Here is a 24,604-nt window from a genome sequence, read left to right on the forward strand (position 1 = left end):
TTTTTTAAAATTATGCAAATGAGCCTGAGGGACTCCAGGCTCCATAGGAGTTAATGGAGCCTGGAGCCCCTCAGGAAAGAACAGCAGATCCTGCTAGAGGGGCGCACACCAGTATGTCTGTATGCTTGGTTTACAATCCTTGATCTGGTGATAGATGTTCTTTAAGATTCGACGCAGTAAGCACAGAGCACAGCAGTGTGAGGACGATAACTAGCACTGGCTGCAATCTACCAGACTGATACCTATGTATGACACAGCAGGTGATTCTGAGTCCTTGGAAAGCTGGGTGGCTACTGTTGGGGGTTGCTGTGGTGTAATGAGGTAATTGTCTGGTAGAGGTTGTGGTCATACAATGTATCCATCCTCTAAGTGATTTCTCCCGGAATGTGTAATGACGGGCGGTGTGCGATAACCTTACGTCTTCCTTAACCTCCTGACAATGCAGCGGCATCAGTTAATGACCGAGCGGCGTCTCCTAATCGCGGCAGCGCGCGCCGTCCTCTCCAGTAAATCAGAGAACGCAGGAAGTGAAGTTTCAATTACGTCTTTTCTATAAAATTTCTCTGTGATGAACCTTTCATCTAATTTGTCATTTCTGATTCCTTCCATGTGGCGCTCGGGCGTCTGTCATGGAGACGCCGTAATGAACCGCGACAAGGAGATTCCATATATCAACTCCACAAAGATCCCTCTCCCCATTAGTAATTGGGGACAGGAGGGGGAGGGGAAGGTGGATGAGATCGGCCAATACAGAAGAAGGAACCTGTCAGCAGATGTGTAGGGTATTTCTATGGGAGCAGATGGTTTTAGAAGGAACCTGTCAGCAGATGCAGGCGGTGTTCTGTGTAGTCCCTTCAAAGATGTGTAATCAGACCTTTGAGTGTGTGGTTAGGATCAGCAGGACTGTGAAATCTGAATTCATATTCTAGGATTGTAGTCTCTCCAGGTTCACTGGGGGTGTGTCCTCACACTGCTGTGCTCTGTGCACTCTGCAGCCAGTGTGGAGAGAGGTGCAATCACACTGCTCTGTATGTTGTTAGTAGCAGCAGGACTGTGATATATGGATTTACATTCCAGCATTGTAGATTGTATGGGACAGATTTACTTACCCGGTCCCGTTGCAATCCCGCGGCGCGTTGTCCAACGAGGATTCGCGTCCGGCGAGATTCACTGAGGTCCGTGCGTCCAATTTCCTGCAGGTGTCGCTGCTGCGCCGAGGTCCGACGGAGTTCACCTTCTTCTTCCCGGTGTATGTGAGTGCTGATCTTGCGACATTTTTTAAAATATGTGTTTTTTTTCGAATCCGTCGGGTTGTCTGACGGCCACACCACCCGATTTCTGTTGCGTGCAAGCCGGCGCCTATGCGCCACAATCCCTTGGTGTGCGTCAAACAATTCGGCACAAAATGGAAATATTTGGGAAACCTGACAAAAGTCTGGCGTTCGGACCCTTAGTAAATGAGCCCCTATAAGTGCACTGGGGGGTGCACACTACTTCTGACACTGTAGACAGCATTAGGTACTGTTCCTGGACAGATGTTTAATTGTATGTTGTTAGTAGCAGCAGGATTGTGAAATTTGAATCTACATTCCAGGATTGTAGCATCTCTAAGTGCACTATGGGTGTGTCCTCACACTGCTGTGCTTTGTGCAGATGTGATATTGGCTGTGGAGATCTGTTTATATATTTGTTTATATTGTTAGAAGCAGCAGAGCTGTGAAAATGTGAAATATTTTTATTATGTTCGTAATTGTATTATCTTTTATAAATTGGGAGCTCTCACGGGTTGTGTCCTCCTTCCACTTGTTCCAGTTCAATGTAGTTTTTGCATCTTTTTTTAATTGTAAGTAGTTGTCATCTTCATATAATGTATGTGAACCCTTGAATGTACTATAAATAAATTCATTATAATCTTAGGTAATTATTTTGTATGATGTATTGGCCACTAGGTGGCGTCATACTTTTCCCCATTTCTCCTTTCCTAATAAGTGTACAATTCCTGATAATCTTCAGATCCTTGTAGGAATAATCTCCCCATTGTATTATTCCCATTATTATTATTGTTGTATGTGACGCCCGCGGGAGGCTGATTCACACCTTCATCTGATTTTGTGTTTTCAACCTGAAATTATTCAAAGTATTGACTGCGCCCAAAACAGAGACGTGACTTCAGAAGGTTCAAACCACAGAGGAATGTGCCAGACTGGTTTCTACCTATGTACATAGGGGATCAGTCACCTATGTCAGGTCTGGTCTTTGTTTACATGAAGTTTATGTGGGATGTTCTTTTTTACTCATTATTGAATAATAACATATTTTCCAGATAATAAGAATATTTTAGATTATTAAATGACAAGTTTAAAGAATTTGATAATCGTTACAATATGCTTCCTATGGGTTTATGTGGATGAGATTAAAGGGAACCTGTCAACAGGGATCTCATTTTTCACTAAAGACAGGTTGCAGAAGCCCATCACACCTGCATTGTACATCTGCCTTTCTACCTTTTATAAGCATTTGCATTACAATTTAATTGTGACTTACCTAGCACCCTGACAAGATCCTGGGGTAGTCACAGGGGTTGGGTTTTGGTTTGGATGCATTTCAATAAACAACATGTGACTTGTCTGTGTTATTCACTCCTCAGATCTTAGCCCCCACCTTTGTACTTCTGTACTGCTCCTCCCTCTTGCTTCTTCACAGCCTGGTGAGGTTACATCAGTGGGGTGGGAGGAGCTGTACAGAGGTACAAAGGTGGGGGCTGAGAGCTGAGGAGTGAGTAACACAGACAAGTCACATGTTGTTTATTGAAATGCACCCAAACCGAAGCCCAACCCCTGTGACTACCCCAGGATCTTGTCAGGGTGCAAGGTAAGTTATAACACACAATTATATTGTAATGCAAATGTTTATAAAAGGCAGAGAGGGATATGTACAATGCAGGTGTAATGGGCTTTTGCAACCTGTCTTTAGTGAAAATGAGGTCCCTGGTGAAAGGTTCCCTTTAATTTCCACTTAATGAAATGTGGTGGCTCCTCCATGGGGGATGTGATCATTCTGTGTACTAGATTCATGTGTTGGTCTGGTTCATCCTAGAGCTGGCTTCTAGGTTCTTACATAGTGGTCTTAGTTTTTCTATTGTGCATCTCACTCTTTAACTGTGAAGGCTTTTGCGTAGTGGATCTTGTTTGTAATTGGTGGACCTGACTCTTCTATGGTGCACAAAGCTCTTATATGGTGGAGCAGGCTGTATTATGGATCTGGCGCCTTTTGAATACTGGACTTTTTTTCCCTATGGTGGACTGGCTCTGCTGTAGAATACAGGGTTTTTCTGTGGTGGTCCTAGCTCTTTATTGGTTGACCTGTAGAGAACCAAGCTTTTACATAATGGACGTTGTTAATCAATGGTAGATGTGGCTCTTATCTGGTGGACCTGATTCTTATGTGATGAACCTGGCTCTTCTGGGGTGGACATGGCTCTTCTGGGGTGGACTAGGTTCTTCACTCATTGGCCTGGCTCTTCTGTAGAGGAACAAGCTTTTACACCGATGACATTGTTCATCGATGGCAGACATGACTCTTCTATGGGGGACCTGACTCTTCAGTGGTGGACAAAGTTCTTCACTGGTTGGCCAGGCTCTTTTGTAGAGGAAATTGATTTTACAAAAAGGACTTTGTTCATCTATGGTGAGAATGGCTGTTTTGTGGTGATAATGGCATTTCTTGGCTCTTTTGTGGCTGAGTGATCAGTTCTGTGATGCCCTTGGCTCTCGTGCGGTAACCACGGCTCTCGTGCGGTAGCTCCATTCTGGAAAACAATTAGTTAAAACTATTTTCCTTTGGTTTTAGTGTCTAAGGCTGCGTTCACATGTTGCATTTAAATTGTATTTTGAAACTCCATACAACAGCTGGGGAGAGGAGCTTTGTCTAATAACATTGCTGTTAACACAATGTAAAACATAAATGTTAACAGTAATGTAATTAGTGAAATCTCCTCTCCACAGCTGTTGTATTGGAGTGAACACAGCCTAAAAGCAGTTGCACCTGTCTGTAGGGTTTGGAATCTTGACTATTGGTATCATTGGGGCGAGTGTTTCATGGTGAGGGCTACACAACACCTTGCATGGCGCGTTACATGCACAGGAGCATCCAGGGGGCTATTAGCCACTGTGACCCCAGAATTTGTCTTTGGTTGGACCATCCCTTTAATGATAAGACTAATTACAAAGTATCAAATTAGTAAACATATGATCTTCATGGATAGGAATGTCAGTGACGATCCATGAGTCGGTGTCACTGGGTCCTGGCGCTGGCTGAGCTCCGCCTCCATGACGTGTTACTCCATCATATTCCTGGGCAGATGTTGATTCGTACTGAAAACCACTGACAGGAGGGAATAACATTCTCTTCATGCTCAATGAGTGGGAATGTATGGGAGGTGACACATGGCTGGAGGTAGGAAGTGACCACTTCGGATGCTGGACATTGCTGGCAGCTCATGGTATCAGCTATTGGACCAAGGGCAGATTAAAAGTGTCAGCTCTTGGGCCCAGGGCAGTGGAAGCTGAAGCAGTGTCAGCTCTTGGGCCCAGGGCAGTGGAAGTTGAAGCAGAGTGTCAGCTCTTGGGCACAGGGCAGTGGCAGCTGAAGCAGAGTGTCGGCTCTTGGGCCCAGGGCATTGGCAGCTGAAGCAGAGTGTCAGCTCTTGAGCCCAGGGCATTGGCAGCTGAAGCAGAGTGTTCGCTCTCGGGCCCAGGGCAGTGGCAGCAGTAGGGTGTCAGCTCTTGGGCCCAGGGCAGTGGCAGCAGAAGAGTGTCATCTCTTGGGCCCAGGGCAGTGGCAGCAGTAGAGTGTCATCTCTTGGGCCCAGGGCAGTGGCAGCAGTAGAGTGTTAGCTCTTGGACCCAGGGCAGTGGCAGCAGAAGATTGTCAGCTGTTGGGCACAGGGGAGTGGCAGCTGAAGCAGAGTGTCAGCTCTTGGGCCCAGCGCAGTGGCAGCTGAAGCAGAGTGTCAGCTCTTGGGCCCAGCGCAGTGGCAGCTGAAGCAGAGTGTCAGCTCTTGGGCCCAGCGCAGTGGCAGCACTAGACTGTCAGCTCTTGGCCCCAGTGCAGTGGCAGCAGAAGAGTGTCAGGTCTTTGGCCCAGGGCAGTGCAGCACTAGAGTGTCAGCTCTTGGGCCCAGGGCAGTAGTCAGAGGCCTCTGTGATTTTTCAGCACTGATTGCTTTCTGCTCATCATTTCTAGCCTCATGACTGGGAGCCGCCATCCAACACCAAGGTCTCTAGGACCCAGGCGACTAACGGGGCTGGGCGACTGGCACAAAACACAGCCACTCAGAATGCAGTCTCCGGATAAGGGGCGGGATTGACGTCCAGGGCGGACCAATAGACGGGCTCCCGTTTTCCGAGTCGTGACGTCAGAAGGGGCGAAATTAAAGAAGCCGAGATTGTCCGGAGCCGAGGACTGAGGAGCGGGATGTCCCCGGGCACAGACTAGTGGCCCCCGGGAGACTGAGGGCGGGGGCCCCGGGGCGGGAGAACGGGACCAGCTGCCCCTGGATGAGGAGCAAGAGCCGCAGGTGAGGAGGGGATGCGGTGCATTGTGTCAGGGCAGGGGAGGATACATTGTATCAGGGCGGGGGGTGTATAGTCTAGGGCAATGCTGCATGTATCATCATGGTCATATACTAGGACTGGAGAGCAGCGCTATATACCGGGGCTATATACCTGGGCTATGCTGCATATACTATATAAAGGGGCTATATACAGGGCTATTCTGCATATACTATATAAAGGGGCTATATACCTGGGCTATGCTGCATATACTATATAAAGGGGCTATATACCTGGGCTATGCTGCATATACTATATAAAGGGGCTATATACAGGGCTATGCTGCATATACTATATAAAGGGGCTATATACAGGGCTATGCTGCATATACTATATAAAGGGGCTATATACAGGGCTATGCTGCATATACTATATAAAGGGGCTATATACAGGGCTATGCTGCATATACTACCGTATATAAACGGGCTATATATTTATACAGGGGCTATATACAGGGCTATGCTCCATATACTAGGACTGGAGAGCAGCGCTATGTACAGGGCTATGCTCCATATACTATATACAGGGCTATGCTCCATATACCGGACCTGGAGAGCAGCCCTATATACAGGGCTATGCTCCATGTACCGGACCTGGAGAGCAGCGCTATATACAGGGCTATGCTCCATATACCAGACCTGGAGAGCAGCTCTATATACAGGGCTATGCTCCATATACCAGACCTGAAGAGCAGCGCTATGTACAGGGCTATGCTTCATATACCGGACCTGGAGAGCAGCGCTATATACAGGGCTATGCTCCATATACTAGGACTGGAGAGCAGCTCTATGTAGAGGGCTATGCTCCATATACTATATACAGGGCTATGCTCCATATACCGGACCTGGAGAGCAGCTCTATATACAGGGCTATGCTCCATATACCAGACCTGGAGAGCAGCTCTATATACAGGGCTATGCTCCATATACCAGACCTGAAGAGCAGCGCTATGTACAGGGCTATGCTTCATATACCGGACCTGGAGAGCAGCGCTATATACAGGGCTATGCTCCATATACCGGACCTGGAGAGCAGCGCTATATACAGGGCTATGCTCCATATACCGGACCTGGAGAGCAGCGCTATATACAGGGCTATGCTCCATATACCAGACCTGGAGAGCAGCGCTATATACAGGGCTATGCTTCATATACCGGACCTGGAGAGCAGCGCTATATACAGGGCTATGCTCCATATACTAGGACTGGAGAGCAGCTCTATGTAGAGGGCTATGCTCCATATACTATATACAGGGCTATGCTCCATATACCGGACCTGGAGAGCAGCGCTATATGCAGGGCTATGCTCCATATACCGGACCTGGAGAGCAGCGCTATATACAGGGCTATGCTCCATATACTAGGACTGGAGAGCAGCGCTATGTACAGGGCTATGCTCCATATACTATATACAGGGCTATGCTCCATATACCGGACCTGGAGAGCAGCGCTATATACAGGGCTATGCTCCATGTACCGGACCTGGAGAGCAGCGCTATATACAGGGCTATGCTCCATATACCTGACCTGGACAGCAGCTCTATATACAGGGCTATGCTCCATATACCAGACCTGAAGAGCAGCGCTATATACAGGACTATGCTCCATATACCAGACCTGGAGAGCAGCTCTATATACAGGGCTATGCTCCATATACCAGACCTGAAGAGCAGCGCTATGTACAGGGCTATGCTTCATATACCGGACCTGGAGAGCAGCGCTATATACAGGGCTATGCTCCGTATACTAGGACTGGAGAGCAGCGCTATATACAGGGCTATGCTCCATATACCGGACCTGGAGTACAGCTCTATATACAGGGCTATGCTCCATATACCAGACCTGAAGAGCAGCGCTATATAAAGGGCTATGCTTCATATACCGGACCTGGAGAGCAGCGCTATATACAGGGCTATGCTCCGTATACTAGGACTGGAGAGCAGCGCTATATACAGGGCTATGCTCCGTATACTAGGACTGGAGAGCAGCGCTATATACAGGGCTATGCTCCATATACCGGACCTTTAGAGCAGCGCTATATACAGGGCTATGCTCCATATACTAGGACTGGAGAGCTGCGCTATATACAGGGCTATGCTCCATATGCAGGACCTGGATAGCAGCGCTATATTCAGGGCTATGCTCCGTATACTAGGACTGGAGAGCAGCGCTATATACAGGGCTATGCTCCATATGCAGGACCTGGAGAGCAGCGCTATGTACAGGGCTATGCTCCATATGCAGGACCTGGAGAGCAGCGCTATGTACAGGGCTATGCTCCATATGCAGGACCTGGAGAGCAGCGCTATGTACAGGGCTATGCTCCATATACTAGGACTGGAGAGCAGCGCTATGTACAGGGCTATGCTCCATATACTATATACAGGGCTATGCTCCATATGCAGGACCTGGAGAGCAGCGCTATATACAGGGCTATGCTCCATATGCAGGACCTGGAGAGCAGCGCTATATACAGGGCTATGCTCCATATGCAGGACCTGGAGAGCAGCGCTATATACAGGGCTATGCTCCGTATACTAGACATGGAGAGCAGCGCTATATACAGGGCTATGCTCCGTATACTAGACATGGAGAGCAGCGCTATATACAGGGCTATGCTCCGTATACTAGACATGGAGAGCAGCGCTATATACAGGGCTATGCTCCGTATACTAGACATGGAGAGCAGCGCTATATACAGGGCTATGCTCCGTATACTAGACATGGAGAGCAGCGCTATATACAGGGCTATGCTCCATATGCAGGACCTGGAGAGCAGCGCTATATACAGGGCTATGCTCCGTATACTAGACATGGAGAGCAGCGCTATATACAGGGCTATGCTCCGTATGCAGGACCTGGAGAGCAGCGCTATATACAGGGCTATGCTCCATATGCAGGACCTGGCGAGCAGCGCTATATACAGGACTATGCTCCATATGCAGGACATGGAGAGCAGCGCTATATACAGGGCTATGCTCCGTATACTAGACATGGAGAGCAGCGCTATATACAGGGCTATGCTCCGTATACTAGACATGGAGAGCAGCGCTATATACAGGGCTATGCTCCGTATACTAGACATGGAGAGCAGCGCTATGTACAGGGCTATGCTCCATATGCAGGACCTGGAGAGCAGCGCTATGTACAGGGCTATGCTCCATATGCAGGACCTGGAGAGCAGCGCTATGTACAGGGCTATGCTCCATATACTAGGACTGGAGAGCAGCGCTATGTACAGGGCTATGCTCCATATACTATATACAGGGCTATGCTCCATATGCAGGACCTGGAGAGCAGCGCTATATACAGGGCTATGCTCCATATGCAGGACCTGGAGAGCAGCGCTATATACAGGGCTATGCTCCATATGCAGGACCTGGAGAGCAGCGCTATATACAGGGCTATGCTCCGTATACTAGACATGGAGAGCAGCGCTATATACAGGGCTATGCTCCGTATACTAGACATGGAGAGCAGCGCTATATACAGGGCTATGCTCCGTATACTAGACATGGAGAGCAGCGCTATATACAGGGCTATGCTCCGTATACTAGACATGGAGAGCAGCGCTATATACAGGGCTATGCTCCGTATACTAGACATGGAGAGCAGCGCTATATACAGGGCTATGCTCCATATGCAGGACCTGGAGAGCAGCGCTATATACAGGGCTATGCTCCGTATACTAGACATGGAGAGCAGCGCTATATACAGGGCTATGCTCCGTATGCAGGACCTGGAGAGCAGCGCTATATACAGGGCTATGCTCCATATGCAGGACCTGGCGAGCAGCGCTATATACAGGACTATGCTCCATATGCAGGACATGGAGAGCAGCGCTATATACAGGGCTATGCTCCGTATACTAGACATGGAGAGCAGCGCTATATACAGGGCTATGCTCCGTATACTAGGACTGGAGGTTAGCAGAGTATTGTGTGGGGCTATGCTTTATCTCTAGAATGAGACGTATACTAGGCCCGGATGTCCGCTGTGTATAGTATTGGGGGGTGTTATGTGGGAGCCTTTGGGGGAGATGTTGGGCAGGGAGGATGCTTTTTATAGGAGGGGAGGTGTTTTATACAAGGGCTGAGATGCGGAAGTGGACAGCATGGAGGATATGCTGTCTATGGTGGGGTATGTAGAAGGTCTTCTCCTATCTGCAGGGGGTGGGGGCTGTGCTGGGGGAGGGGGGGGTAGACCCCCATACACGGGGTGATGTGTGGAGTGTAATCTATTGTAATGTCGGGATGGATTCCAGGAGCCTCATGTCTGCAGATCACATCCAGGACTCCAGCGTGGGGGGCCGCAGCGCTCTGGATCCTGTGCAGTGTGACAAAGGGATGGGGTGGGACGTCTCTCCCCACCCCCACAGCACATTATCTCCTGCTCTTCCATGGTTTTCATGCTTTGCCGGGATTTGCTCCAGATATGAGGTTGTGGATGATGTGGGATATTGGTCCTGGCCTGTGGGTGACGGCTGCTGACCAACCTCTCCCATGGGTGACACGAGGGATTGGGGGTCTCTGCTGTGTATTGTGGAGGGACTGGACAACTGATGGGAGAAGGTCTGGTTGTATCTTTGTGTGTGTGTGTGTGTATATGTGTGATACTTGGTGTATATAAGCCGCACATGGACTGCAGGATAGGGATCAGGACTTGTGTCGTGTGTGATTGTTGTGTGACACATTGCTGCTGCTGTCGCTCAGTGACCGCCTGTAGTTATTGGGTGTGTTGTGTATTCAGCTGTATAGACCCAGAGTGGGGTGCAGTATACACTGGGTGCAAGGGGCGAGGGGAACGCGCATTATACGACAAGTGCAAGGGGCGAGGGGAACGCGCATTATACGACAAGTGCAAGGGGCGAGGGGGACACGCAGTATACGGCGGGTGCAAGAGGCGAGGGGGCTGCACAGTATATGCCGGGTGCGAGGGGAACGCGCATTATACGGCAAGTGCAAGGGGCGAGGGGGAAGCGCAGTATAGGGCGGGTGCAAGAGGCGAGGGGGCCGCAGTATATGCAAGGGGCAATCAGGACGCGCAGTATATGCTGGGTGCAAGGGGCGAGGGGGACGCGCAGTATACGCCAGGTGCAAGGGGAGAGGGGGACACTCATATATACTCCGGGTGGAAGGGCACAGGGGGACGCGCGGTATACTCCGGGTGGAAGGGCACAGGGGGGCGCGCGGTATACTCCGGGTGGAAGGGCACAGGCGGACGCGCGGTATACTCCGGGTGGAAGGGCACAGGCGGACGCGCGGTATACTCCGGGTGGAAGGGCACAGGCGGACGCGCGGTATACTCCGGGTGGAAGGGCACAGGCGGACGCGCGGTATACTCCGGGTGGAAGGGCACAGGCGGACGCGCGGTATACTCCGGGTGGAAGGGCACAGGCGGACGCGCGGTATACTCCGGGTGGAAGGGCACAGGCGGACGCGCGGTATACTCCGGGTGGAAGGGCACAGGCGGACGCGCGGTATACTCCGGGTGGAAGGGCACAGGCGGACGCGCGGTATACTCCGGGTGGAAGGGCACAGGGGGACGCGCGGTATACTCCGGGTGGAAGGGCACAGGGGGACGCGCGGTATACACTTGGGGAGCGCTGCTGTGCAAGCACCTGGCTCATACCTGGCTGGAGTTATTGTGGCTGCTACACTGTGCCAGATAACAGAAGTGTCACAGTCCGTTCTTCCTCATATGTTGATAAATGTGTCTTTGTGAGATCCATAAATCAGATTGGAGTGCGGCGGGATATATAGGACCCCTATAGTGTGTGTACCCCTACATGTGCTGCCGCCGGACCCCCGGGTATTCGGAGTCACAGATCTGCACCTACTTTGATCTCACAGATAACGTTAAACAGGTTTTTTTTTTTTTTTTTTTTTAGTCTAAAGACCGTAATAATAACTTCTCCCCAGGATCGGTCCAGCGCCCCCACAGATCACATGTTCTCCACAGGTGACGAGTTGAACAGGAAGTGCACAGCGCCGCTCTCTGTGTAGTGGTCAGAGCAGGTTACAGCACAGCAGCTTCTATTCAGTCATCAATATTTTTAGCCTAGAAAAACTTTGACCACCCCAATACCCCGGGGGAGGTCTGTGCTGTGGATCTTGGCATAGAGATTTGTCAGTCCCATAATGACTTTCGGCGTGAGAAGAGAGACAAGAACTGGTCCTTTTCTATTATAAACTTATTGGATCAGGGATCCCCATACACGGCCCAGTTATCACCATGTTACCAGTTACCATGTAATTAGGGAATTTATAGCCTTAAGCTCATCATGCGCATTGGAAGACCCCGCAATAACACGTCATGTGCCGAATCGCATAAGAGAAGGCTTTGTCAACCTGTACCACTATTTTACTCATCCCGGGTTATATCCTGTATTTTATCCAGAGCTGCACTCGCTATTCTTCTGCTAGTGCAGTCACTGTGTACTGTTCACATTGTCTTTGTCTTCTACGTGTGGCTGGATTGCTGTGGTCTGGGCTTCTTCCATTATTCCGCCTCTGCCTCCTGTACTTCGCTTTCTGATCATTAATCTAGAACACTGTGCCGCCACCTCTGCTGCGGTAATGAGCCTCCACCTGAGAGACGTCTGTCTCCTGCTTCACGCATGAAGAGTTCTCCTGTGTAGCTCCCGGGGACAATGTGTCATGTTATAACTTCATGTTATCACTCTGCAGCTTCTCTGTACTGGAGATGAGCGGCCGAGGAGGTGGACTACAACTAACCTGATGACCACAGCCCAGACCTCCATCCACATCACTGTCCATGTGTGCGTGTGAAGATGGACCAATCCCCCCCCATCTATTATATGTTATGTAATGTTGCTATATTCTATATATGGAATGTGCAGGTGCTATGGAAGCTGCAGATATACTTAAAGGGCTCCATGGACCCTCTCCAGCACCAGATACTGGGTCAGAGTGCTGATGGCTATGTTTCTTATAGTTGGCTGTGTGGGATTGTCAGTGACGAGGTGGAGTCTCCCTTCAAGATCCTAGGGTGCATCATATATACCTCCGATCCCAAATCAAGGATGAGCTCCCCTGAGTACATGGTATGAGAAGATGCTGTGAGGCCCCTTACAGGTGGGGCCCCCCTGTGTCTCTCAGTGTTGTGAGTGCCCCCCCGTCTCTCTTTCGGGTAGGGCGCCCGCACCTCTCTCTCGGTCCCTCTTGGCTGTAGCAGTGTGATCTGGGTGCAGCTCTAGATTTGTTTCATATCTAAACTAAACTCATTCCAGACATTTCTGATAAGAAGTGATCGGACTCCGGAAGCAGATAAGACGCGGTGGAATAAGATGTGACGTGACAAAGGTTTATTGGTCTCAGCTCCTTATAATATCCACCCCAGGGCCCGTGCTATGGGGAGGGCGCAGCGTATGTTGCCCCCCTTTATGGGGAAGGGATGGGGGTGAATCTCCCTATATGGGGGTGTTGACCCCACTATGGCGTGTGACCCCTCTGTGGGAGGTAGTGACTTGTATCTGGTGTTCTCTTTAGTGGCTCTTAGAATATCCTAGTAATATGGTGGAACTTATAATCCCCGGTGAAAACAAAACTTTGAAGTTCAATAGTACAAATGTCACACCTGTCCTTGTACTTTGTTACAATGTATCAGTAAAAGATTATCTTCAGCCAACACTCGGGGAGTCCAGACTCCTTCCTGGCGCATGCGCGGTGAAGCAGAGACCTACTGATCTTATCATATTACGTCTTCCCCAGGAACCTCTCCGATCAGTGTTTATGTTCTTGGCAGGTTTGGAAAACTGAGGCTGCGTTCACACATGGCGTTTATGAAACACAATGTAATGAAATGCAATAAGGTAAATCTCCTCTGCTGCTGAATTTAATTACAAAATGCAATGTGAACGCCAGGTGTGAACACGGCCTGAACCTCCTTACTTACAGATGCCTTTCCCTTTATTCTTTCCCTATTTTAATTTTACCTACTAATGACATTGGCCCAGATTTACCAGGCAATCTATGGCAGAATTCTGGTTATACATGTATTTTTGATGCTTTTCAGACTTCATTGTGTTACCGCTCCACTGTGTCCACCGTGTCACAATCCCGTGCACAGAAATGAGCGTTCCAGTGCATATTCGCACCGTGCATTACATTTATGTCGGCAAATCTGACAAATGTGTCGCACTCTGATTGAACTGAGGAAAAATCCGGTGCCACAGGTCCTGCACTTCAGGCGCGTGCAGCGTTCACGCCACATAAGGGAGGACTGAGCTCCGGCCGCCATGAATGTGGTGACTACATGTAGTACACACAACCCTAATAGTAAATGTGGCCCATATTCAGTAATTGATCGCTAGGTCTTCTCTGACAACCTCCTGCTTTCAGTTGGATGGAGTAGGAAGCAGAAGGTTTTGCAGCTCTTCCTATACACTTGATGGAAGTGGAGCTGCAGTTCACTAAATCCACCACTATATGGATGATGGGGATACTACTTCTGTCTCCATCTACTCCTCCTTTCCACAGCTGACTATGTCCTTGGTAGTGATTGTAGTAGCCTGTGTGTGTGTAGGGAGTCTCCTCCTTATCTGTGTTTAAAACCTACAGCACCAAGTCGTTACATTGTGTCAGGGGGGCAGATGTAGAATTTCATGGGAAGCAGCTGCTTATTAGAAAAGCTCCGCCCCCAATGAAATGACTTCCAGTCCTCCCCACCTCTACTGTTTGTGTGGATCTACAGCATTAAGAAGCCACTGTCCAGTTATCACATGGGTCTAGTATCTTGTTCATGCGCAGCTTCTTCCTGCACCCTGGCAGAGCAGGGGGAGGCTTCATAGTCTCTACCCAAGCACCGGGGGCTGCAGAGACGCCACAGTAAACTCCTAGACTTCCCTCGACCCCGGAATGTATGAATATTATTTCCCCTACAAGTCTGGAATCGCTTCCTACATCTGGTGTTAGAATCGGCTTCTTGGGGAAAGGAGGATGTGTCCCTTCTGCCTGATTTCAGTCTGTGGTTTCTGGACCTTTGGCCCTTTAAAGGTCCTGTGATGGCTCTTGTGTACATGTGTATTTAGAGCAGGAACAGATGTACAAGGATTCGATGAGTGAAGGTCCTTCTCAGTATAAAATTTAATGGGTGGTTTGGGTGGCCTTCGGCCCTGGGCTACTGACAAAACTGCCTGTATTATAATCCACTGCTGCTCATGTGATAGATGACCCTCACCTTACCTATGGGGGGGGGGGGGGGCACTCTCTCATGTCCATTGTGGCGCAATGGAAGCGGTGACTTCATGATTGCTCAGTACAACAAATGACTTGCATTCAGAGGGGTCAAGGGCACAATAGAAGTGATCACTTTCTTTTTATATTTAGTAACTGCTCCTTTTTTAACGATCTGCCATTATCTGGGTGGGGCGGCAGTGTCGCCGGGCAGTGGGGGTACATATGGAATAATTATTAAAAGAAAAACTAATAATAACTTATAAAACAAGAACACAATCTTCTATTGTCTGGATCTCTGATGCTATAATTACCGGCGCTCTCCGGGATATGCCTGGGTGCAGAGGACATTTTTGGGTTTGCCTAGTCCCCGGGGTGATATCTTCTGCACTATGTTCTCTTTCTGCTGATGCTCGGAACAAATCTCTTCTTTTTTTTACTTTACTTGTGACTTTTTTTTTTTTTTTGTTTTATTTACTTGTGTATTTATCCTGGTGGTTGGTTACTTTGCTTTGTAGCGATATATTGATACAAATGTAGCAAATCCTCATCTGTGAGAAGTGTTGGGCTGGATGTAAACAAAGTTTCTATTTAGTGACAAAAAACAGCTTTAAATACAGTGGGGCCCATTTACTTACCCGCTCCTTGCAAATCCCCGATCCGGAATGCACATCTGCCGCAATTCAGGAAGATCTCGCGCCCGATTTCCTGCATGTGTCGCCTCCCCGATCAGGTCCGCCGGAGTTCACCATCTTTCTCCCGGTGAATGTAAGTGCATGGCTTGTGACACAAATTGAAATGTTAAATCCTGCGCATTGTCCAAATCCGTCGGATCGTCCGAAGGCCCGCCCTCCAATTTGTGCCTCGTGATTGCAACACCATCCCCGGGGCGATCCTCAAAAAGTCGGGAAACCCAACGAGAATGCGGCCGCGGAACCCTTAGTAAATAAGCCTCTGTGTGTGGCCAGGAAAGGAGCATCCTATTGAAAAAAAAAAAGTAGAGAAGAATCTGTTCCATAACTTTCCCACTTGTCTGCTGAATCCCAATGTACTGATGGCAATAAAGCTCTTGGGGTGAGATAGAAACTTACTCCAGCAGCCTCTAACTGTGCCTGTCAGAACCCACGACATGGATATTATTACAGAGGGTGTTCTCTCTATACTGGATAAGGCTATACTCGCACAACCGTATATTCATCCCCCAAAGGCGGCAACCGGTGCACGGCGTCGTACGGGAGCGGTGCTCGTAGTACGGTGGGGCACACATCGTGTGAATGTAGCCATAGACTGATACAAACCCTCAGCTGTGTGGAGTATCTGATATTAAGCATTGAGGTCTTCAACAATGTAATTTCTACTTCCATATACATTGTTTCCGTATAATGTATGTTCTCGTAAGTCTCCACGTCTCACGTTGTTTGTATGTGGCCCCTTACACCCTCCTGGCCGTGGCCGCGCTGTCAGGCGGTTCCTCTGCAGGTGGTTCCAGGTTTTGCTCTTGTATTTACCATCAATATCTCATTTCACTCTCGTCCCTGTAATGATGATGCAGAGCGACTATATTTTTCCATTACTGGCCCTGAAATCTGAGTCCAGATCCTGCCTATAATTTCCACGGAGTAGATAAATATTTAGTCAGGGCCGTCCGAGGCTCAATGCATCACGTGTCAATAAACCGCAGTTACATTTTCTAATGAGCCGTCATAACAGATGTTACCATTTATATAAAATGTGTATGGCATTACACTATATCCTGTATTATACCCCAGAGCTGCACTCACTATTCTGCTGCTGGTGCAGTCACTGTGTACATACATGACATTACTTATCCTGTACTGATCCTGAGTTACATCCTGTATTATACCCCAGAGCTGCACTCACTATTCTACTGCTGGTGCAGTCACTGTGTACATACATGACATTACTTATCCTGTACTGATCCTGAGTTACATCCTGTATTATACTCCAGTGCAGCTCTGGAGTATAATACACGATGTTCTTGTACATTATATATGATCTATTATTGGGGTGATGGGTGACTGTTGATGACTTTTGGATGTAGATTTCGATGCAGTTTGCGAATTATGTAGAGGAATTATTGCCTTAGTCGGCTCTTTTCGTTGAGCTGTAGGTGTGACGGCAATCACAGACAATCCTGTAGTAATGGTGCTCGGTGTAGAGATGTGACCTGAGGCTGTGGTCTTCCTTGTGGAGCGCGGGGGTTGCACTCTATGAAGCATCTCTGAGCTGCCGGTGACTGTTCTTGGCTCTTTGTGCAGTTACTCAGCATTTTGCTGGATATTGCAGATTCTCTGCTTTGTGCTGATTCTGCTTTGTCCCATTATGTGTTCTACTCCTGTCACACCTAGAGCTGCAGTCAAAATCCTACTTGCACCATGTTGACTTCCATTGATTTGTAATCCTGTAAACGTCTTGGTCCCATGTTGCACTGCTCTCGGCTGCACGGCATTGTGGGGGATGTAGTTTCCGAATAGACCTGAGTAATGGCAGGGTAGCTATAGAATATTAAATGCAGCTCCTGGTGTGATTGGAGTATATTGTGTCCTATTGGATATAATTTTTCCCATCTTGTACATTTTGTTTCCCCTCTTGATTTTTCTTGTTGTGATGGAGATGACTTTGGGTCAGTCCTGACAACTTATTAGTTTGGAGCGAATCGATGTACTCCAGTCACAGCCGGAGCTGCACCCAATGCCTGTGTCTTGCCTGATACGTAATATTTTGTGTAATGAGAGCCGCAGGTGTATTATATGTTATATGTCACATTGTTCACGTGATTATGATCTCATCTTTTCTTCATGAAGTTTAATTGGACACATTTGATGTACAGGATTCCTTCAAGGTCAGGGGTCAGACGGGGCTCCTGCCCTACACGTGTAGCATGGCGGCAGCCGCCAGTCATCGGCCCCACACCTTCTTATCACTCATCAGTTGTCAGATAATTCTGCAGGTTGTTCTAAAGATAGAAATCACCCAGGAGTCACTGACCTACTTCATACAGCTCCACCAACCTGAGCTCAGGGGAAGCTACACCCAAAATATGAAGGTAAACAGGAAGTCGCCTCTTCCTCCCTGTATCAGTCTGAAGAGAGCCACAGGGGTTAAATCAGTAGAGCAGGACAGAAATATTAGTGTAGATCCAGCAGCCAGTGTTATGTATTGTCCCTGGAGAGATGTGTAATCAGACCTCACACTGCTGTGCTCTGTGCTCTCTGCAGCCAGTGTTATGTATTGTCCCTGGAGAGATGTGTAATCAGACCTCACACTGCTGTGCTCTGTGCTCTCTGCAGCCAGTGCTATGTATTGTCCCTGGAGAGATGTGTAATCAGACCTCACACTGCTGGGCTCTGTGCTCTCTGCAGCCAGTGTTATGTATTGTCCCTGGAGAGATGTGTAATCAGACCTCACACTGCTGTGCTCTGTGCTCTCTGCAGCCAGTGTTATGTATTGTCCCTGGAGAGATGTGTAATCAGACCTCACACTGCTGGGCTCTGTGCTCTCTGCAGCCAGTGTTATGTATTGTCCCTGGAGAGATGTGTAATCAGACCTCACACTGCTGTGCTCTGTGCTCTCTGCAGCCAGTGCTATGTATTGTCCCTGGAGAGATGTGTAATCAGACCTCACACTGCTGTGCTCTGTGCTCTCTGCAGCCAGTGTTATGTATTGTCCCTGGAGAGATGTGTAATCAGACCTCACACTGCTGTGCTCTGTGCTCTCTGCAGCCAGTGCTATGTATTGTCCCCGGAGAGATGTGTAATCAGACCTCACACTGCTGGGCTCTGTGCACTCTAGCCAGTGTTGGGAATCCTCTAGGGAAATTTGTAGTAATATATTTGTGTATGTTATTAGCAGCAAGACTGTGAAAAATGGATTTACTTTCCAGGATTGTAACTGCTCTGAGGACATGTCCTCACACTGCTGTGCTCTTTGCCAACAGTGTTTGGTATTGTTGTGTGGTGTGGTTTTTTTTTTTTTTTTTAAATGTAGGTTAGTAGCTTCTTGCGTGCCTGGAGTCAACTAAAATGAGACTTCATATGTTTAGGGGGAAAGTCCATGGATAATTTTTAAAGGGCCGGCGCCCCCATTTATTGAGGAGGTCTTTCTGTATATACAACGTGTATGTATGTGAACCTAATGGGGCCCATTGTTTCATGACTTCATGAATCGCCACTTGTGACCATGTGATTTTGCGCTCCGTCTAATGTGTTGTCCCCATCATTGTAGCACAACCCCCATCATCTTTGGGACTTGGTCAGTCATTATCTGCTTCCACGTGAATTGTACAATTATGTACCTTGGATTAACAAGAAGCGGTTACAGAAACTGCGCCCCCCGGAGGATGATGTGAGCGCGGCTGATGATCTAATAGCCTGTAGCTTTAGCCCCGAGATGTCCCACATTTACCCCATTACACACCTAATAAAAGTATATACATGTATTGTAGAGACAGAGCTGATACATTGTACATTAGTGTCACCTCTGACCCTTCACCTCTGTACACGTCCTGTATTCTAGGACCTTGATGTCGTCTAGTGAGTGTGTGTTTCCAGGTGTCTCCTCCGCAGGCGCCCAGGATATTCTATTATCTGCTCTAATGAGTCCCGCAGTAACATATGGGGAATAGACGCTGCACCCCGAGCTCATTACAGGCGAATCATCCGCCCCGGGGAGACGCCGCGCTCCCACACCTCCTCCTGCCAGAAGGCGCTCGGGTATGACGGAGGCCATGATTATGTGCGGATCATGCACCGCAGGCAGGGGCTCTGCACACTGCACTTGCCAGGGGTGTCCTGCCATGTCATCCATCACTCGCATCTATTGTGCTTACTGGGTTTTAGGCAAAAATCTCACTGTATGTTATTATACAGAGATTATGGTTGTGTCATATATAGAGGGAAACTATCAGCAGCTGTGACAATGCAGACCTTGGCCAGTGTTATGTATCATCCCTGGCGAGAGGTGAGGTCAGACCTTTTGTGTATGTTGTTAGTAACAGCAGAACTGTGAAATATGGATTTATATTCCAGGATTGTAGCTTTTCTTCCGAGTGTCCTGTGGGCGTGTCCTCACACTGATCTTAATTAATGGGAAAAAAAAACTAATTTCCATTCCTTATTAGCTTGTAATGTACATAATATGAGCGCAGAGTGTGAGATCCCAAATCTCTGTGGTGCAGCCTCCTTGCTGCTCTGATCAGACTCCATTATTCCTTTAAGCAGACATTGCAGATATTTGCTATCAATTGCATGATGCCTCAGCACAGCATCACATCCTCCTAGATCTTCCACTTTAGGCCTGGTGATCAGCAGTGGCTGTGATTGGGGATTTCCTGGTCCCTCCCATAACAGAACAGAAGGGTCACCATGATATCACATGACCCCACAGAAGAGAAAGATCCCAGGAATTTTCTGATGGAAATGAATCGGGTGATGTAGGCAATGCCCAGCACATCTCTGGATGGGACTAGTGAACACCCAGCTTTTCCAGGCAGTGATATATTCTATATGTTGGGGCAGGTTATAGATGCCAGAGTCTTCATTCCATTTCTAAAACATGAAAAGGAATACCCAACACTGGCCGCTCAGAGCACAGCAGTGTGAGGACGCTCCCATAGTGAATCCATAATTCACAGTCCTGCTGATACTAAAAAACAGAAAGTTCTGCACCCGTTTCCGGCAGCAAAACTGTTAATTATTGTCGTCAGCCCGGCTATGATAATTACCGTTCTGTAGTGGGAGGGGCCGCACTCTGTGACCTCGCGTCCTCGCTGACATCCGGTGATCTTTAAACTTCTGTTCCAGTGGGTTAATATATTAAGGATTCTGCTTTATTTGCACATTTTTCTTGTAAATTTCCTGTAATTTTATGGTTTTTCTGTAATCAAGAGGCAGAGCCTGAAACGAGACGATTAAGATTTCTGCTTTTAGAGTAAATTAACGGATGATTTGTGGCGGCAGATCCTTAGTCATCGGGACAGTGAGTGCGGAAGAGAGGGGGGGGGGACTTGTATGGACCTGTGTCCATTTAAAGGGGAAGTCTTATTGTAGACGGCCTTCTAATGCTTCATGTTGCCTGATCGCTGTGATCTGTCCCGCTCATCAGAATTGGATCTGTATTTCTTGGTCGTCCCATTGGCTGCTCGTGGGGTGTCCTCTGCCTCCTCTGACTTCCATATTCACTGTCAGGGGAAGTGATGCATCAGTCATGTGCATTCAGTAAATATTGGATACATCTCCACTGCTCTAGTGTTAAACTCTTAAAGGGATATTCCAGAGATGGGTTTTCAGTATTGGTCTACAGGGCAGCCTCACTGATCATCTGTGTGGGACTGCACTGACTGCATGAACATTTCTACTCCTAAAAGTGCATCCAGAACAGCGCCATACAGTGTATAGTGGCTGACCATGGTATTGCAGCTCATCCGCAATCTCTTGCATAAGGGTGATGAGAATGACATCCTAGGCAAAAGGAGACATTTTAAAGAGAACCCGTCATGCAAAATAACCCCCTAAACTAAATATATTTTCATAAACTGCCATTAGAGAGCATTGCCTCTATCCCTTCATTGTCCCTCTACATGCCTGTAAACCTAAGCAATGAGGTCCTAAAGCTGTATGCAAATGACCTGTGAAATGTCCAATGAAGCATTAGCATATTCAAGCTGTCCACTCTATTCATGAGTGGGAGGCACAGCCACACCCCCAGTGCTTGACTGACAGCCTGTATAATGATGTGAGGCTGTATAATGATGTGCTTCCTGGTGCTGGCGCCCCCTGCAGCCTGTGTGTGTATGTGTGTGTGTGTGTTTAGGAGAGATACAGCAGCTCCAGGCTGCAGCCATGTTATAGCAGAACATGTCAGATTCATGTGTAGCTGATGTCTGTCTCTCTCCTGTATATTAGGAGGATGCAGCATGTCAGCAGATGCAGCACACACACTAGCCATGCTTTACTATACATTACACACAGACATGAGCAGGGGGAGGAGAGGGGAGGGGTAACAGGGGTGACATCACTGCCTCTGACCATGTGACCAGCCTCATTTACATGATAAAGAATAGATGATTTTACAATGAATAATGTATGAAATAACTAGATAAAGGCTGGGATGGGATCCTTGTAATCTGCTCCAACAGATAGAGGTGACAGGACAAGTGGCAGAGACCTGATGACAGGTGTCCTTTAAGTTCCCTGAAAATCTTGATTTGATGACCAAAGCTAAGGATTTTTTTTTAGTTTTTTTTTATTTGGTATCACTAAAAATCCAGTTTAAATCTTTTGGTGCCACTGGATGGGATTGGAGAACTCCTAAAGTTACTCTATATCCAACAATTTAGCCAACTATAATAATAATTTTATCCATTTTTATAAAGTTCCCTATTAATACTTTGTGTAATGGAGAGCTCCCCCTAGTGGCGGTGTTGTGCTGCCTGTATGTGATCACTTATCTCTGTGGTTCACTTTTATCCTCTCGTCTATGTAATGGCTCCGGAGATATACATTTTTTTTTTTGGGTGGTTGGGGTCTTCTATCACAGTAAAGTTACAATTTGACTTAAATTGTAACAAAAATTCCAATTACCAGTCCCCAGCTGCAGATTCCCTTTTTGGATGAGTGGATCCTGGTGTAGCCGCCGCCTTCCCCAGTTTGTATCTTTTCTTCATGTTCCTGATTGATCCTGTCCCTTCATGTTCCTAACAAGCTGTCGGCCGGTAACATCCTCAGATCTTCTGTAGAACAATCTTTTGAGCTCCGCACCCGAGACGGGAGCAGCAATGATAACCTCTGGATGCCGATTCATGAAAGGCGAAGCGGTGGGCGGCCGAGGATCCTGCCTCCCCCGCTCCATGTGCTGCTTGACCTATTTTTCTCTGCTCATTGTGCAGATTGGCAGGTCATAGGAGAAGTAAAAATAACCGTCCTGATGTGCTGCTGCCCGATGTGCCACCCTCTGATGTGTGGCCTCAATGCAGTTATAGAAAACCGCAGCACAAAAGTGGAGATTTAGGAGAATTTCTATTAACAAAGTCATCTTTATACCCGGAGAAATCATCAGATCATTGTGTGATGGAAGGAGAGTCACATGGCCTGACAATACATCAAAATAATCCCAAAATTTCTCTGGGTGCAGTTTATTATCTGCTGAGGATTTAGTATAATGAAAAATACACAAATCTTATATATACGGTATATTGTCCATTCTGTGTTCTCTCTACTCTGTAATATACATTGTATGACCCATGGGGGTGGGGGAAGGGATATGGCAAATCTAAGAACATTAATGTGGTGAAGTAATTGTCAAACTCATTCAGCTGTTGTCTGCACATTCTACTCTACTACATACTTGTCTATAATACTGCCCCCTATGTACAAGAATATAACTACTATAATGCTGCCCCCTATGTACAAGAATATAACTACTATAACACTGCCGCCTATGTACAAGTATATAACTACTATAATACTGCCCCCTATGTACAGGAATATAACTACTATAATACTTCCCCCTATGTACAAGAATATAACTACTATAATACTGCCCCCTATATACAAGAATATAACTACTATAATGCTGCCCCCTATGTACAAGAATACAACTATTATAATACTGCCCCTATGTACAAGAATATAACTACTATAATACTGCCCCCTATGTACAAGAATATAACTACTATAATACTGCTCCTATGTACAAGAATATAACTACTATAATACTGCCGCCTACATACAAGAATATAACTACTATAATACTGCCCCCTATGTACAAGAATATAACTACTATAATACTGCCCCCTATGTACAGGAATATAACTACTATAATACTGCCCCCTATGTACAGGAATATAACTACTATAATACTGCCCCCTATGTACAAGAATATAACTACTATAATACTGCCCCCTATATACAAGAATATAATTACTATAATACTGCTCCCTATGTACAGGAATATAACTACTATAATACTGCCCCTATGTACAAGAATATAACTACTATAATACTGCCCCCTATGTACAAGAATATAACTACTATAATACTGCCCCCTATGTACAAGAATATAACTACTATAGTACTGCCCCCTATGTACAAGAATATAACTACTATAATACTGCCCCCTATGTACAAGAATATAACTACTATAATACTGCCCTCTATGTACAAGAATATAACTACTATAATACTGCCCCCTATGTACAAGAATATAACTACTATAGTACTGCCCCCTATGTACAAGAATATAACTGCTATAGTACTGTATGTACAGATTTTCCTAGTGATGTGTGTGTGTGGCAGGTTACATGTATAATCTCACGTTCCTCTCTTGTTCCCTGCAGGAAGTTATTTATGTGTAATATGTTGCGCTGCTCGGCTTGGCCGGTGTGGAAGAGCCTGGGATAGCAGAGCCGGTTGGAGTTACAGGACGGTATCGTGAGGTTATTACAGCGGAGGGGACACCATGTCGGTCATGATGATGAGGAAGAAGGTGACCCGGAAGTGGGAGAAGCTTCCCGGGAAGAACACGTTCTGCTGTGACGGTCGGGTCATGATGGCGAGACAGAAGGGGATCTTCTACCTGACGCTCATCCTCATTCTGGGGACGTGTTCGCTCTTCTTTGCTTTTGAGTGAGTATCTATATACTAGTGTTAGTTGTAACCAGAGGGTCTGGAAGGTGTTGCCATTTTTCTTTGTTCTGATCATTCGGGGTCTGACCTTTCGGGGCCACCATCTGTCCTGACAATAAGGGCTCTGCAGGCCTGACCACCCGCTGTGCAGA

The 24,604-nt window shown here is 47.4% G+C and overlaps 1 protein-coding gene across 2 annotated transcripts in view; it reads left to right on the forward strand.

Annotated features, from left to right (window-relative positions):
- Nucleotides 1-5,384: 5,384 nt before the first annotated feature.
- ZDHHC9 (zDHHC palmitoyltransferase 9) overlaps nucleotides 5,385-24,604 on the forward strand; it is a 31,068-nt gene continuing 11,848 nt past the window's right edge. Inside the window, exons 1-2 of one of the 2 annotated variants that reach the window (XM_072123566.1) lie at nucleotides 5,385-5,578; nucleotides 24,164-24,452. In XM_072123566.1, coding sequence (XP_071979667.1) covers nucleotides 24,286-24,452 — 167 coding nt within the window. In that variant the 5' untranslated portion in view covers nucleotides 5,385-5,578; nucleotides 24,164-24,285. Of the gene's footprint in view, nucleotides 5,579-9,722; nucleotides 9,752-24,163; nucleotides 24,453-24,604 lie in introns of those variants that run through there. The other variant, XM_072123567.1, reaches the window with a different exon arrangement.

This window comes from Engystomops pustulosus, chromosome 9 (genome assembly GCF_040894005.1).
Source record: "Engystomops pustulosus chromosome 9, aEngPut4.maternal, whole genome shotgun sequence".
NCBI lineage: Eukaryota > Metazoa > Chordata > Amphibia > Anura > Leptodactylidae > Engystomops > Engystomops pustulosus.